The sequence below is a fragment of the Miniopterus schreibersii genome (genome assembly GCF_964146895.1).
Source record: "Miniopterus schreibersii genome assembly, chromosome: 19".
In the NCBI taxonomy this organism is placed as follows: Eukaryota; Metazoa; Chordata; class Mammalia; order Chiroptera; family Miniopteridae; genus Miniopterus; species Miniopterus schreibersii.
In genome coordinates this window covers 29,502,978-29,518,317 of record NC_138119.1, presented here as the reverse complement: position 1 = coordinate 29,518,317, position 15,340 = coordinate 29,502,978, and the positions used below count along the sequence as shown (strand labels likewise).

At 33.8% G+C, this 15,340-nt stretch overlaps 1 protein-coding gene across 1 annotated transcript in view; it reads right to left on the bottom strand.

Moving 5' to 3' along the window:
- LOC308548765 (testis-specific gene 10 protein-like) overlaps positions 1–15,340 on the bottom strand; it is a 56,006-nt gene that overhangs the window by 25,916 nt on the left and 14,750 nt on the right. Inside the window, exons 6-10 of the mRNA XM_081120818.1 lie at positions 14,645–14,768; positions 13,801–13,953; positions 9,981–10,151; positions 9,818–9,895; positions 8,460–8,611 (exon numbers count right to left, since the gene is read on the bottom strand). Of these exons, the coding sequence (XP_080976944.1) occupies positions 8,460–8,611; positions 9,818–9,895; positions 9,981–10,151; positions 13,801–13,953; positions 14,645–14,768 (678 nt within the window). The remainder of the gene's footprint in view (positions 1–8,459; positions 8,612–9,817; positions 9,896–9,980; positions 10,152–13,800; positions 13,954–14,644; positions 14,769–15,340) is intronic.

Sequence of the window (15,340 nt, the reverse complement as noted above, 5' to 3'; positions counted from 1 at the left end):
TTCTTAATCTCAAGACAAGAAATCAAAATAAAATCTGGTTCTAGGATGGTCATATAACCTAGAACACTTAGCAGAAATAAACATAAAACTTCTCTGGAGGGACATACCTTCAACCCAGGCAAAGAACTAAACCTCAGATAAAGGCGTGTTGAAAATTAGCTCACAATTCAAATTTTAAGAACACACTAAGTAATAACCAAAGCTTAGTGGGAGTCAAAAGTTACACACAGAGTAAATTAGATCCCCAAGAACTTCAGATTGTAGTATTTTCAAATAGAAACTTAAGAACAGTTGTGTTTACATACTAAGACATAAAATAAGTGGTAGAATACAGAATTTCAACAAAAGAATCAGAAGATTTTTGAAAAGAAGCAAAGAAAACTTCAGAAAATTAAAATAAAATAATTGAAATAATCTAAAAAAATATCAATAGGCAAGTTTAAGAACATGACAGACACAGAGGAAGAGACAATTAGAAAGTTGAAAAAAAAAAGCAGATAAATAGAAAAGCAGATAGATCTATAATAGAGCACAGAGAAAAAAAAGAGAGAGGTTAAGAGACATAAAGAACAAGATGAGAAGGTCTGATATTCACCTAATCAAAATTCCAGAAGGAGAGAATAAACATATTATTCAAAGAAATAATATCTAATATAATATATATCTTAGACTAAACAAGCATCAATGAAAAACCTGAACGTTAACACTAAGGAAACTTAAGTCCTGGGCAGAACCAATAATGAATCTGTATTAATTTTGACCATTATAAATGTAGGAGGGTAGAAAGATTTAAAGGAAGGCAATATTTCTACACTTATAAAAATGTGACACCAATAGACTGTGAAGAGCTCTGTATATATAATGTAATACCTAGAGCAGCCATTGAAAACATCTATAGAGGTATGCAAAGTATTATAGATCAGTCAAAATGGAATTCTAAAAAATGTTCAAGTAAACCCAGAAAGGCAAAAAACAGGAAATAGAGATAAGACAAGGGGAATAGACTAATAATAACAATAATAATAACAACATAGAAGACTTGAGCCCTACCATACCAATAATTACATTAAATACATAGGGTCTACCTTATTTGTAATACCAAAAACTAGAAACAATCAAAATGTCCCTCAAGAGATGAATGGTTAAACAAACTGTGGTGCATTCATACCACGGCACACTATTCAGCAATAATAAAAGTATCAAATTACTGACACCTGCAACAACTTAGATGGATCTCAATGACATTATTCTAAGTGAAAAAGCCTATCTTAAAAGTCACAGCTATGTGATTCCATTTACACCACATTCTTGAAATAACAAAGTTGTAGGGTTGACAGATTAGTGGGTGCTAGAAGTTACGGATGGTTGAGGGAAGGAGGGAAAGTATGGATACAAAGAAGAGCACAAGAGATATCTTTGTGTTAATGAAATAGGGGAATTCTAACTTCTTGGACCTCGAGATGTTTGATGCACAGATGCAGATACATGGACCTTTAAAAAAATAAATAAAATCTGCTTCTAGTAAATATTCTGAGTTATAAACACCCCAGCTATTTATAAGTGTTAATTTATCTGACATGGAAACCCAAACAGGAAAATTCTGCTACTAAAATATACTTGTTTAGAAAAGAAGTTTATTTAAGCGGTATAGAAACAGAGATAATGAGTATTGGTTTTGAAATCCTGGGGATTTTGTTCTTTATCAGCAGTGAAAACCAAACAGCAATGGATGCATTTCTTTTTGGGTGATTTGGCCTGGAATACTACACTCAATTTAGAGATACAGAAATCTGGACATGTATTGAACTGTGCTCAGGACTCAACTTCTAATAATGAGAGTTTACACATGGAATAAAATTTATAATTTTCTCATCAGTTGACAAAATGGAGAACAGGAGAACAGGAACAACAGTATTTTAACTAGATTAAATGTAGTTGGATTATATAGCTTCTAAGTAGGTTCTCTGTAATTCTTTGTCTTTTGTATACATAAATATGAAACCTATGATAAATGTGAATGCATTATAAAGATATTTATCTTTAAAAAATAAATTTACAGCTGATTTCTCAACAGAAATAATGAAAGGGGTATCATAAAATTGATAAAATAAAAATAATTCCCAATCTTTAGAATTGTCCACCTAACAAAATATCCCACAATATCAGCAAGATTGAAAGAAGTTGTAGAATGCTCAGCTTTGCATCCATTTTGAAAACAGAATCAACCATATTGGATATGTGCGCATAAAAATAAAAATCATGGATGACTTCCAGGTTTCAGGCCAAGAATTATATGAACAGAGTTTCCATTTACTGAGATGGAAAAACTGAAAGACGGCAGATTTACTTGTGTCAGAGGGAAAAGGGTAGTGGGTAGCAAAAATGAGGTTTGGAAATGTTAAGTTTGAGATGCCTGTTAGACATCATAGTGAAGATGAAAAGGAGATAGTTGGATATTAAGGTTCGAAGTTTAAGAGAGGCTACAGATATACATTTGAGAGTCAAGAATAAATACATAAGACTGGCTGAGATCACTGAGGGATGAGTATAGACACAAAAGAGGAAAGAAGAAGCGTAAGGACTGAGTTCAGGAATACTCCCACATTTGGAGGTCACAGACATGAGGAAGTGGCAGGAGAGACTGAGATAAGACAGCCAAAGAGACAAAAACAAAAAAATCAAATGAGAATATGTCAGAAGCCAAAAGAAGAAAGTATTTAAGTCAGTAGAGCGAGCACAACTGATCAACTTTGTCAAATGTTGCTGACAGGTTAAATAAAATGAAGACTGAGGATCAACCAATGAATTGAGCAGCATGTAAATAAATATTACCTTTAAAAAAAGTTTTGATAGAATGTTAGGGAGAGAAGCAGATTACAGTAAATTCAAGACCAAACACAAAGTGAGACATTGAAGCCAGAAGTTTAGACAACTCTTTCCATGAAATTCCTGTAAATGAGAAACAAAATTTAAATAACATGATTACAAATCTGAACTAAGGGATAAATGTAAAACACTACCCAACTATTTCCTAATTTATAATTTCTAAAGCATATACAGATCATTACCAAAAATTGAGCATGAAAGTAGAGGACAACAAATTTCAGAAATTTAAAATCTAACAATATGTTCTGAAAAACAATGTAATTAAGCAAGAACTCAATCACAAAAAGATAAAAATTCATTATGTATTTGAATATTTAAAATTGCACTTATAAATAACCAATGGATCAAATAAGAAGTCATAATGGAAATTAGAAAATATTTTATAAAGAAAGAAGTTCATAAAATATGTAGGACATATTCAAAGAAGTATTTTGAGGAAATTTTATGAACTTAAATATGTATATGAGAAAAAAGAAAGCCCAAAAAGTAATAATGTAGGCATTCATCATAAGAAATTAGAAGAAGAAAAAAAAGAAAAGAAGTCTAAAGAAAACAGAAGGAACTAATAAAGGATGAAATAATAAACAATAGGGAAGAGCACCAAAGCAAAACACATTAATCCTTTGAAAGGACTATTAAAAACAATAGACTAGCAAAAGAGGAAATCACTACAGATCCTGTGGACATTAATTAGAATGGTGAAAGGATATTGTAAACAATATTATTCTAAAAATGTTTGTTAATTTAAATAAAATGAACCCATGCCTCAAAAAAATAAATACTGACTAGCATAAGGAGAAATTTCTAATTGTTCCTTTATCCATTAAATCAGGGGAATGTCTGGCCCTCGGGCTGTATTTGGCCTACAAAATCATTTGGTCTGGCCCTGTGCCAAGGCAACCACAGGAGAGACTCGAATATCAATAAATCTAGGAGCTTTATTTATAGTTAATTTTTAAGTTGATAATTTTGTATGGCCCATGAATGATGTTATAAATATCCAAAGGGCCCTTGGCAGAAAAAAGGTTCCCCACCCCCTCATTAAATAAATAAAATCATCCCTCAAAGGAAAGTTCTGATGCAAATGGTTTCACTGATAAGTACTAAAACTCCAATATTATACAAATTGTTCCAGGTATTGAAAGAAGATAAAATGAATTGGAAAGATTATCATAAGGCTTACATTACCTTGATACCAAAATCTGATTTTAAAAAGCCCAAATAAAAGCAAATTATTGGCCAATTCGATTATAAAAATAGATGTAAATATCTTAAACAAAATATTAATTAGCTGAGACCAGAAATCTATAAAAATTATACTATACCCTAACTGATTTGACAAAGAACATCCATTCCTAGGGAAAAAACAAAAAACAAAAAAAACCTCTCAGTAATCTACAAATAGAAGAAAACTTCTTCAACCAAGAAGACATCTATGAAAAATGTACAGCTAATATCATACTAATACTGAGTCTGACTGCTTCCCCCTTAGATGTGAAAAAAGGTCAAGAATGTCCACTTCACCATTTCCATTCAACAATGTACTTGATGTTCTGGCCAGTGCAATAAGGCAAGAACAGGGACAAAAAGCATGTAAAATTGTCTTTATTTACAGATGACCTAATTGTTTATGTAGAAAACTAAATGGAATCTACAAAAAGTCTACTAGAACTAAAGGGTAAATTAGTAAAGCTGTATAATAACAGAAATATATAAAAATAAATTGTAAAACTTCTGGTTTCAGCTCTGACATATGTAAAGAGCTTAGAAAACATCATTCCCATTGTTACAACAAGAAAAAGATTAAACTGAAAATCAAAGACTTTTTGTGAAAACATCAGGGTAGTGAGGTGCCGGATAAACTGGCACCCCAAAATATGAAAAGAAAGGCAAATCCAGAGAGCACAACTGAGGTATGTTTATGTGGAGCAGAAGTCACTGAAATCATAAATGATTAAGAACATTTAAATGATAATTCTGATGCTGAGTGTCATTAACATGAAAATGAGAAGCTCCTAGGGGCCAGAGTCTTAGACATGTCCCTACGCTTCAGTGTGTTTACCTCCAGAAATCCCACTAAGTTCTCACAGTCTGAGACTGTCATAGCCAAGAGAAGCCTACGGAGACATGACAACTAAATGTAATGTGGTATCCTGGATGGGATCCTGGAACAGAAAAAGGGCATTAGGGAAAAACAAAAGAAATCTGAATAAGGTATAGACTTTAGTTAATAATAATGTACTAATATTGGTTCACTAATTGTATCAAATGTACCATACTAATGTAAGATGTTAATAACAGGAAATTGGGTATGAGGAATGTAGGAACTTTATACTATCTTCACAATTCTTCTGTAAATCTAAAAGTGCTCTAAAATATAAAGTTTATTTTAAAAACAATTGTATTTTCATATACAAGCAATAAACAATCATAAAGTAAAATTTTTAAATTCCACTTACAACAGCATCAAAAAATAGGAAATACTTAGGGATAAATCTGACAAAAGAAGTACGCTAAAAATTATAAAATATCCTACAGGAAATTAAAGATCTAAGGAAATGGAGAGACATACTGTGCTCGTGAGTGGGAACACTTGTTATTCTTTAGATGTCATTTCCGCTCAATTCCAATCAAATTCCCGAGCAGGCTTTTTTTTTCGTATGTGTGAAGCTAATTCTAAAATTAAAATGCAAAAGAACTAGAATAGCCAAAATAACTTTGAGAAAGAAAACAGTTGGAGGACTAGCACTACCTAATTTGAAGATTTAACACAAAGTAATCAGAAGTGTTGTATCTGGCATCAAGATATATAAATAGATCCATCAGACAAAATAGATAGTCAAGAAACAAACCTATACATATATGGACAATTGACTTTCTACAAAGGTGGACAATTCGGTGTAGAAAGGATAGTTTTTCAACAAGGTGCTGGAACAATTAGATATCCATATGCAAAAATGTAAACTCTGATCTATATCTAGCACTATATACAAAAATTAACTTGAAATGGATCATAGATTTAAATGTAAGAACTAAAACTATAAAATTGCTAGAAGAAAACATGGGAGAAACATCTGTTACCTTAAGCTTGATGATTTCTTTAAAAGAACTCAAAAAGCTGGATACATGTTTTTAAAAATCAATAAATTTCACTTAATCAAAATCAAGAACATATGCTTTTTATTTTATTTTTAAATATATCTTTACTGATTTCAGAGAGAGGAAAGGCGAGGGAGAGAGAGAAATAAAAACATCAATGATGAGAGAGTTATTGATCAGCTGCCTCCTACATGCCCCCGACTGGGGATCGAGCCCACAGCCCGGGCATGTGCCCTGACTGGGAATCGAACCCCGATCACCTGGATCCTAGTTCAATTCTCAACCGCTGAGCCACGCCCGGCTGGCCCATATGCTCTTTAAAACGCAATGTTAAGACAAGCCACAGACTGGGAGAAAATATTTGCAAAACACATACCTGACGATGGACATATCTAAAATACAGAAATAACTTTAATGACTTAATAAGAGTATAAACAACTCAAGAAAAGTGCGCAAAAGATTTGAACAGGCACTAAGGAAGATACATGTATTGTACATAAGCACATGAACAAATGCTTGAAATCTTTAGTCATTAGGAAGGACAAATTGAAATCATACCTAAAATGAAAATACCTAAAATTAAGATACCACACACCAAGTGCTGGTGAGGATATGGAACAACTGGAACATTCATACACTGGTGGTGCAAATGTAAAATAAAATAGTACAACCACTTTGGAAAAGTTATGGTTTCTTCTAAAGTTAAATATATATCCATTATATGACTCAGCTGCTCTCTCTACTCTTAGGTACTTACCCAAGAGAAATAAAAGCATATGTCCACACAAAGACTTACATAAGAACATTCATAACAGTTTTATTTGTTTTACCCCAAATTGAAAATAACCAAAATGTCTATTTGACATATCCATACAATGGAATACTACTCAGTGATACACAGAAATTAACTCTTGATTATATGTGACAACATAAAAAAATCTCAAAATAATTATGGTGAGTGAAAGTAGCCTGACAAAAGTATACTGTATGACTTCATTTATATATTATTTTAAAAAATACAAATTTCTATGACAGAAAGCAAATCAGTGGTTGCCTAGGGACTAGCAAAGCAGGGACAGGTTACAGAAGGGCATGAGAAAGCTTTTGGGAGCAATGGTTAGGGCTGCTATTCTGATTGTGACAATGGTTTTACAGGTATATACATATGTCAAAAATGACCAAACTGAACACTTTAAATATGTGCTAGTTTACTGCACATCTTTGTCAATTATACTTCAATAATACTATTAAAACAAATGTACACCAAAAAATCTCCAATTATACATTTATCTGTTAGAAAATTTAAGAAACTACGAAAATGCTTTCAAAGAACTTCTAATGACATGGGGAAATGCTAATGGTACACCATTAAGTGAAATTGCTTAAATACATAACTGACTATAGGATGATGGCAATTACATAGAAAGCTTATATACACACATATAAAAATACTTCTGGTTAGAAACAGATCTATATTAATAATAGTTTTCCCTGGGTTATGGAATCATGGGTAATTTAAACTTTCTTTACACTTTTCTCTATTTTCCAAGGTTTTCTTTGTTGATGTTGTTATATTTGATTGTTATTTTTGTTTTACCTAAGGCTGCAATATCCTTTTAAGCAGGAAATTGAAAATAAATGAAGAGAAGCAGTCAAGTAGCTTTCTATCCTGACAAGTGATTCCAATGTATGTACCACAGAGTGTTGAAAGATGAAAGAGAAGACTCTGGAAACTCATATGTGAATCAAGTATTATCTGTAACTTAGTCATTTGTTTCACACTCACATGAACTACTATTTTTCAGATGTTCACAGATGCACTGAAAATTCAACCTTCCTGCATCTATAAAACCTTTATTTTTCACATCAACAGGTACTAAAAGGAAAACAAAACCACTAGCATGGAGGTCTTCAAAAACCTATTCCCTTATACTTACGCCTGTAGGCTGATTTACTGGAATTTCTTCTCCTACCCTATCAGTATGTAGGAAGGGCTAAGCACAGTACCTGACATTCAATTAATAAGTTCTAGTACATGTTCCTATTATTCTGCTATGACTTTTTATTATATTCAAAACCACCCTTTTTCTAAGCTACTATAAAACCTGTGCTTTATGTATTCTTACACTGTTCAGACCCCAGAACATAATTTAAGTTATAAAGGTAAATTAACAATCAAATACCAAAGTCAAACATGCTCTGTACCAAGAATATTTTTGTTAAACATTGAGGCTTTCTGCAAACATAAGATTGAGATTACTAAAAGTTTGAGTCCTGGTTAAGTGTGGCATTAACAATCTGTGATCGATCTTGGGGGAATCATTTAATGTGTGCTGAGGTTCCTACAACTGTTTTGTAATAACCCTCCCCAAAATTAAAGTCAACAAATAACTTAATTATCATTATAAAAAACACTACAAAAAGCAGAGTTATTTATAATAAACTATTAGTTGTGCAAAGGCTAATTGGTTTACCTCAAAGAATTATTCTCTGCTTTTTGTTTGCCAAGTTCACTTTTTGAATCTATTGCCTTTCTTGCTAGTGATTTCATTTCTTTTTCCACAGTGGTTATGGTTTTCTTCATCAAAGTCATATTTGACATTTGCTCCATACATTCATCATCATGCTATACAAGTAGAATGACAAGATTACTGCCATCACTAAAAAGTCTTAGTGATCTTCCTAAAGAGACGCCTTCTTTTTGTAAAAACTAGTATATGACAAGATTTATAGGATGAGATGATCAGATTAGACTTGAACATTGTGGGAGGCTGTATGGACAAGATATTGTGGAGTAGGAACAAGAATAGTATATCCATCTATATTTTCAATCTGGTTCAATTTCACTTTAGCATACATACCCTTTTGGAAAAAAAATCCTTATTTGTTGCCCAACATTAACAAATTATAGCTCTAAAGTGGAATTTTTTTCCCCCATTTTTTTTTAACTCATTATGTTACCAGAGAGTCTCCCTCATTGGCCAAAATGGCACAGGAGGAAGTTCTTACACTGAGTAGCCAAAAGCTAGAAAGATGAATGGATGGGGCCCAAGCATGCCAAAAGCTATCAAGATAATTGTATTAAAAAAAAAGAGCCCTCCCCTCTTTATTCCTATAAGAACCACAGGCTTGAATAGGAAGGGAGATTTGAAATGGGAGTCTGACATTCTCCCAGGCCATGTGGCTCCTGAAGAAAACCTCTTTCCTTTTGCACCAGCACAGGCCTCACAAGTTTGGCTTTCATTGTGTCAGGCAGCCGAACCTCCATTTTTTTGTTCAGTTACAATTATATCAACATAATATATTAATTAATTTTGGTAACAGAAAGTCAAATTCTCTTAATTCTGTTTATATAGTAATAACATTTCATATATCCATAACATCTTAAATCCTTGGTTAGTAAAAAAGGTGGTGCTTCACATTTAAATTCATTTACATATATTTTTCTCATTATTTTCATTTCATCATAATTTTTTTCTACTCTAGCTACTCTTTAGGTAGAAAAATTGAGTTTGCCTGTATCTGGCAATGTTATCTTTAATGAAATAGGGAGATGAAAAATTTGCTAAAATCCCTGAGAATGCATCCCTAATGTCTTTTTAAAAAAGAACACACTTTGCAGCCTAACATAAAAAATATTTTACTCACATTTTTGGAAGGAAATAAACAATGAAGAATTAACAATTTACACCATATATTCCACCTTAAATATTTTAGGATTACAAACCTTATCTTAGAAAAATAAAAGAACTTCTCCGAACATAGACAAAAAGGAAAAGGGGAAAGCCACTGACAATTTACAGCCAGAAGTGCAAAAGTGATTTTTCTTTACTTTAGGAACTGTACATGCCAGCTCCTCTATCCTCTGTTCCAAGTGAGCCTTTTCATTAAATGCTGTCTCTTGGGCAATATAGTAAAACAACAACAAAAATAGTGCTTTCAATGTCACTGCATTGTGTTTCACAAATGTTCATAAAGATAAAATTCTTTCAAACCTTTAGCCTTTCCCTCAGATTATCTCGTTCTGTGGTCATTCTTCGTAAATCAGTGAAGGCTACATCTCTTTCAGTCTCCACCCGCCAGTGGATGGCACGTGCTGTTGTTGTTTTAGGAGACTGACAGCTTTTCATCATTTCTTGTCGAAGTTGAGCAATTTCTTCCTGTGCCTATTATTTAAATAGATAGCCTCCTATTTAACAAGCTCTAGAACAAACATAAATTCAAACCTATTATCAATATGCATGGAGTAAGATAATGGCATAATTTTGACTTTATACAAATAAATGCAAATGATGTCCCCCAAAATGCAAATAGATATATACAAATAGAAGTTTGGTTTACAATATCTTTGCCAAAAAAATTTTTAAATAAATTTGGAGGTGGTCAAAGCAAGATAAAAATGATTTACTAGAAAATTTATATGGTATACTTCATTTTGTGATACAAACATGAATTCAGCACAATTCAGGAAGAATACTGGTTTAATAAATATTATCATAGTGTTCTAGTCTTTCTCTACATAAATGTACATGCCATAGTCATGTCCTAGCTACCTTTACCCTGATAGAAAGGCCCACCAATCCTTACTGACAACCCAACATACTCTCTACATACTGTTCAACCATCCTCGGTTTCAAATCTATTCTACATCTGCAGATGATCAGATCCTACTTTGTGGCTTAAGTCCTTAGCTTCCTTCCTCTAGATTATAATCACCATCTATTCAGCTAGTCTTCAAATCTCAGAGGAAGACATGTTACTTCCCAATTCCCAAAGCTAAGCCTTCACCAGAATCTTGGACTTCCTCTCCTAAAGTGTCTTCTAAGATACCCCTGATTCAATTATAATTATTTCCTCACTTTGAATAGCACTCTCTCCACTGGCTCTTTCTCCCTGACTTCAGCCATGCACAGGATTTCCATATCATGAAAAACTGTCACTTAATCCTGTTGTGTCCATTTACCATCCTATGACTCTTTTTTTCTCTCTTTTAAGTGTCTGCACAATGGCCTGTTCCTTACTACCCACTTTCTCATCCCAGGATGTGGTAACCTGGCTTTCACATCCACCTCTTTGCAGAATTACAGCTAATAACCTCACCAAATCTAATGGCCTTTTCTCAGTTCCAGTTCTTGATACTGTGACAACATTTGACATTGTTTTCAACTCCTTCCTTAAAATTTCTTCCTTCCTTGGTCTTATAACATTGTTCTGCCTTAATTTCCTGTCTTCTTTCTCTCTTTCAAAGGTTCCTCTGCCAATTGAATAAAGCTTCCCAAGATCCTGTACTTACAGCTTTTGCATTCAGAGACCTCATTCACTCTGAAGGCCCAAAAGTCACCTCTAAGCAGGTGACTTCTAAATCTACATATTCAGCTCTTGCTTTTCTCCCCACTCCAGTACCACATTTCTTACGGCCTGATGGCAACTACAACCTGTGAATGTACTCCATCTTTCTGAAACTAAGCTCATCTTTTCCGTCAAATCACCAATGACTTTCCTCATTCTTTTTCTATTACCACAATTCTTCAGGCAGTCAAAACAGAATGTCAAACATTTCCATTCATCTCTCCTTTGTGCTTGAATCAAATCTTGTCAAGTCTTCTTTGATAGCATCTTAGCTTAGTCCCTTAATGCCTCATGCATGGACTACTGTAACAGCCTTCTAAAGAGTCCATGTTTTCTCCCTCCTCCGGTTCTCTTGAAGGAGAAATTGTTATATAAAAAGGTAATACATAAAGATGTATGAAATAATATAAAATTGTTACCAGGTTGAAATTGTAAAAATGTGGCTTTGGTCTTATTTCTTCTGCTTTAAAATTATAAACTGCCCATTGCTTATAAGGCAAAGTACAAACCCTTTGTAAGGCCCAGTGAACAGCCTCCACCATACAGTCCAGAAGCTGCTAAACCACACTGGCTCACAGGCCAAATCCAGCCTGCCAACTGTTTTTTGTAGGTCTATAAGCTGATAATGTTTTTTACATTTTTAAATGGTTGGGGAAAAAATCAAAAGAATAAAAATATTTCATAACAGGTAAAATAATGTAAAATTCAAATGTTAGTGTTCATAAATAAAATTTTATATTGTAACACAGCAAACTTATTCATTTGTATATTGTCTGTGGATGCTTTCTGTGCCATAGAAACAGAGCTGAATAGCTGTGACAGAGATCACATGGCCTGCAGAGCCCAATATTTATTAACTGGGCCTTCAAGGAAAAAGTCTGCAGTCTCCTGCTCTAGTCCACTCTACCTCTCAAGCCTCAGTGCCCCTTCCTCCACTGACACACACCTTCGACTCTAGTCTTTAGCTGATCCACTTATCTGCTGACTTTTCCTGTCTATCGTTTGCCTCACACCATTCCTTCAGTCCTAAATGTTCTTTCATACCCCTTTCGAGATAATAGAAACCCCATTCATCCACCCCTCAGTTCTCAAACTCTACATCGTCTAGCAAAGATTTCCTTGATCACCATAAATAAAAATGTCCACTTATTTTCTTTTTACAGTATCGTCTGGCCTATTTATGAACTAATGCACACAGGCTTCTCATTAAGAGACTTTCCTGCCCCTTAGCGGTCACGGTCTTATAATCATGAGTACATACACTGACTTAGGTTTCATGGCACAGACACCAGGGAGTTCTAATCAGAGCAAAGCAATTACCCCACACACTTAGAAGTGGTAGTCACTTTTTAAACTGCTCAAACTAAAAATAAGAAAGCTAGTTATAGAAGAGAATATTATCTACCACTCATTACATAGCTAATGTTTAAAATCTCATTAAAACGTTGCTGAGAAGAAATTATCAAGATTGAGATTAGAGTGTGAAAGAAAACAGTACTGTGATGTGATTTAGCCAAAAGGATTCCATGCTATGACATACACTGGGCATTTATTTTACATATTAAGATGTATGCCGAGACTGTTCCATTTCCATATGGGCCAATACATCTTCAACAAGCTTAATTAAATGGCAAAGAGCAGACCCAAACAGGAGTCATAACATCTGTACTATGAATATTGCTGTTCTTGGGCAAATCAGTTAGCCTTATTAGACCTGCCTTCTCATACATGAAATGAAGCAAACAGGCCATATAATCATGATATCCAAAGTTGCTTTAGTTATTTAAAAACAGATAATTAAGGTTGACTTCAAACTAAAATAAAATCCATTAAGGTGAACTTTAAAACTAAAATTAAAAAAGAAACCAACAAAACAGAATCTGCATCCTATCATTTTTCTCTCAGAGTAGCATGCCCATAACCCTGCAAAGTTGTTATAATTCTTAATAAGATTTGATATTCTAAATGAAATTATGTTGGTAATGTATGGGGTTTAATATTTGTTGAGTAAAGAAACTAATTAATTTTAAGCTAAAAATTGAGATAAACTACAAACTGATTTTACTCTCTGAAATTAAACAAATTATATAGCAGTTTCTAAAGTGATTGATAGTACATCAAAATGATGTGTTAGTATTTTTTTAATCCCCAAACCCAAATCTTTTTACCTTGAACTCACTATACCCTTTCATTTAACATTTTCCCCATTTCCTGTTCCAAAAACCAGACTATCTCTTTGCATGTATATGACCTTTTATGGGTATGGGAATAACACACATGTGTGTGTACACATATACTGTATTTGAAATATATTATATTTCATTAAAAATATCTTAAGAGCAAAGTTAGTTCCCAAATGGTAGTTAAATTAATTTGATTGGCAGATTTAAGCATAGCTAAAGAATTATATATCTCTAGAATAAACTGTTATTACTTACATATTTTGTTTCCTTAAGACAACTTTACCTGTTCATAAAGAAAAAAGGTCTGGTCTCTTTCAGATGTAAGAACCTTGATATTACCCTGAATTTCTGCCAAATGACGCTCATATTTTTCCAGCACGCATTTAAGTTCTTCATGGTCTCTTGTCTTCAAAAGTTCTACATCACAGTTTGTACCCTGTAATTATTATATAAGAAATTTGAAGTTCTTCTTTGACCTGTAGTACAAATAGAAAAGTACTACTGATGGCAGTACAGTCTCTACTTAAGCAAACATGACTATATAATGAAAGGAAATGATGAAAGAAAGTTTAAAAATCATTTCTTTTAAATTTTTATTGATTGATTTTAGAAAGAGAGAGGAAAAAAGGGAGGAAGGAGGGAAAGAGGGAAGGAGGGAGAGGAAGGGAGAGGGAGAGAGCGAAAGAGCGAGAGAGCGAGAGCGAGAGAGCGCGCGCGCGAGAGAGAGAGAGAGAGAGAGAGAGAGAGACGTCAATCTGTTGTTCCATTTATTTATGCATTCATTGGTTACTTCCTGTATGTGCCCTGACAGTAGATCTAACCCACAACCTTGGCGTATCAGGACGAGGCTCAAACCAACTTAGCTACCCTGCCCAGGCCAAAGTCACCTCTCTTTTAAACAGCTTCATCCCAAACTGCTCCACATTTGTCTGATTACCTCCCAACCACAACTGATTCTGGGGATAAAGAATCAATGTTGATGATCCATCAAAGAGACCTCTGTCTTTCAGTCTCATTAATATACCAATTCATGCCAATCAACCTGAATTATTTCCAGGTAAATCAAAGACTAAAAGTCAGTGTTTGAGCAACAAACTCCAAATATTTATAATTTTGCAAAAACCTACCCAGGAAGATGGAGAGGGGTGTCTTGGGCTTTCAGATCTACTTCTAATCATCTTTCTCAAGTTTTGAGCTTCACTCTTGTAGTAATCTCTGTCTGCTTCTAAATTCTTGACAAAGGAATCAAGTCTGGAAGGAGATTTATTTTGTGCTTTTTCAATCTCTAAAATTACCTTGCCAGGGAGGAAAAAATTAGGCCATTATTTCAAGCTAAGCTACAGCATCATTTACTACATGAAGCTGAACACAAAAAGAACTGTTAAAAACAATAAATGTGGTGTTCTGAAAATAACTTTTAAAAAATCATACTTTTAAGAAAGCAGTTACATCTCTTTCTTTTATTTTTTTTAAAGATATCTTTATTGATTTCAGAGAGAGGAAGGAAGAGGGAGAGGGAGAGAGAGAAACATCAATGATGATAGAGTCATCATTGATTGGCTGCCTCCTGCATGCCCCCAACTGGGGATCAAGCCCACAACTTGGACATGTGCCCTAACCGGGAATCGAACCTTGATCTTCTGGATCCTAGGTCGATGCTCAGCTGCTGAGCCACACCTGGCTGGGCTCTTTCTTTTCTTGCAGTACTGAATGTTCTATATTTTTATTTAACTAAAAGTACTCCTAAATTTGCTCAATAATTTTGCAGAAAAAAATGGTAAAGAAATTTCAGAGGCCAGGAATGTCCACAGATCTAGTTGCTT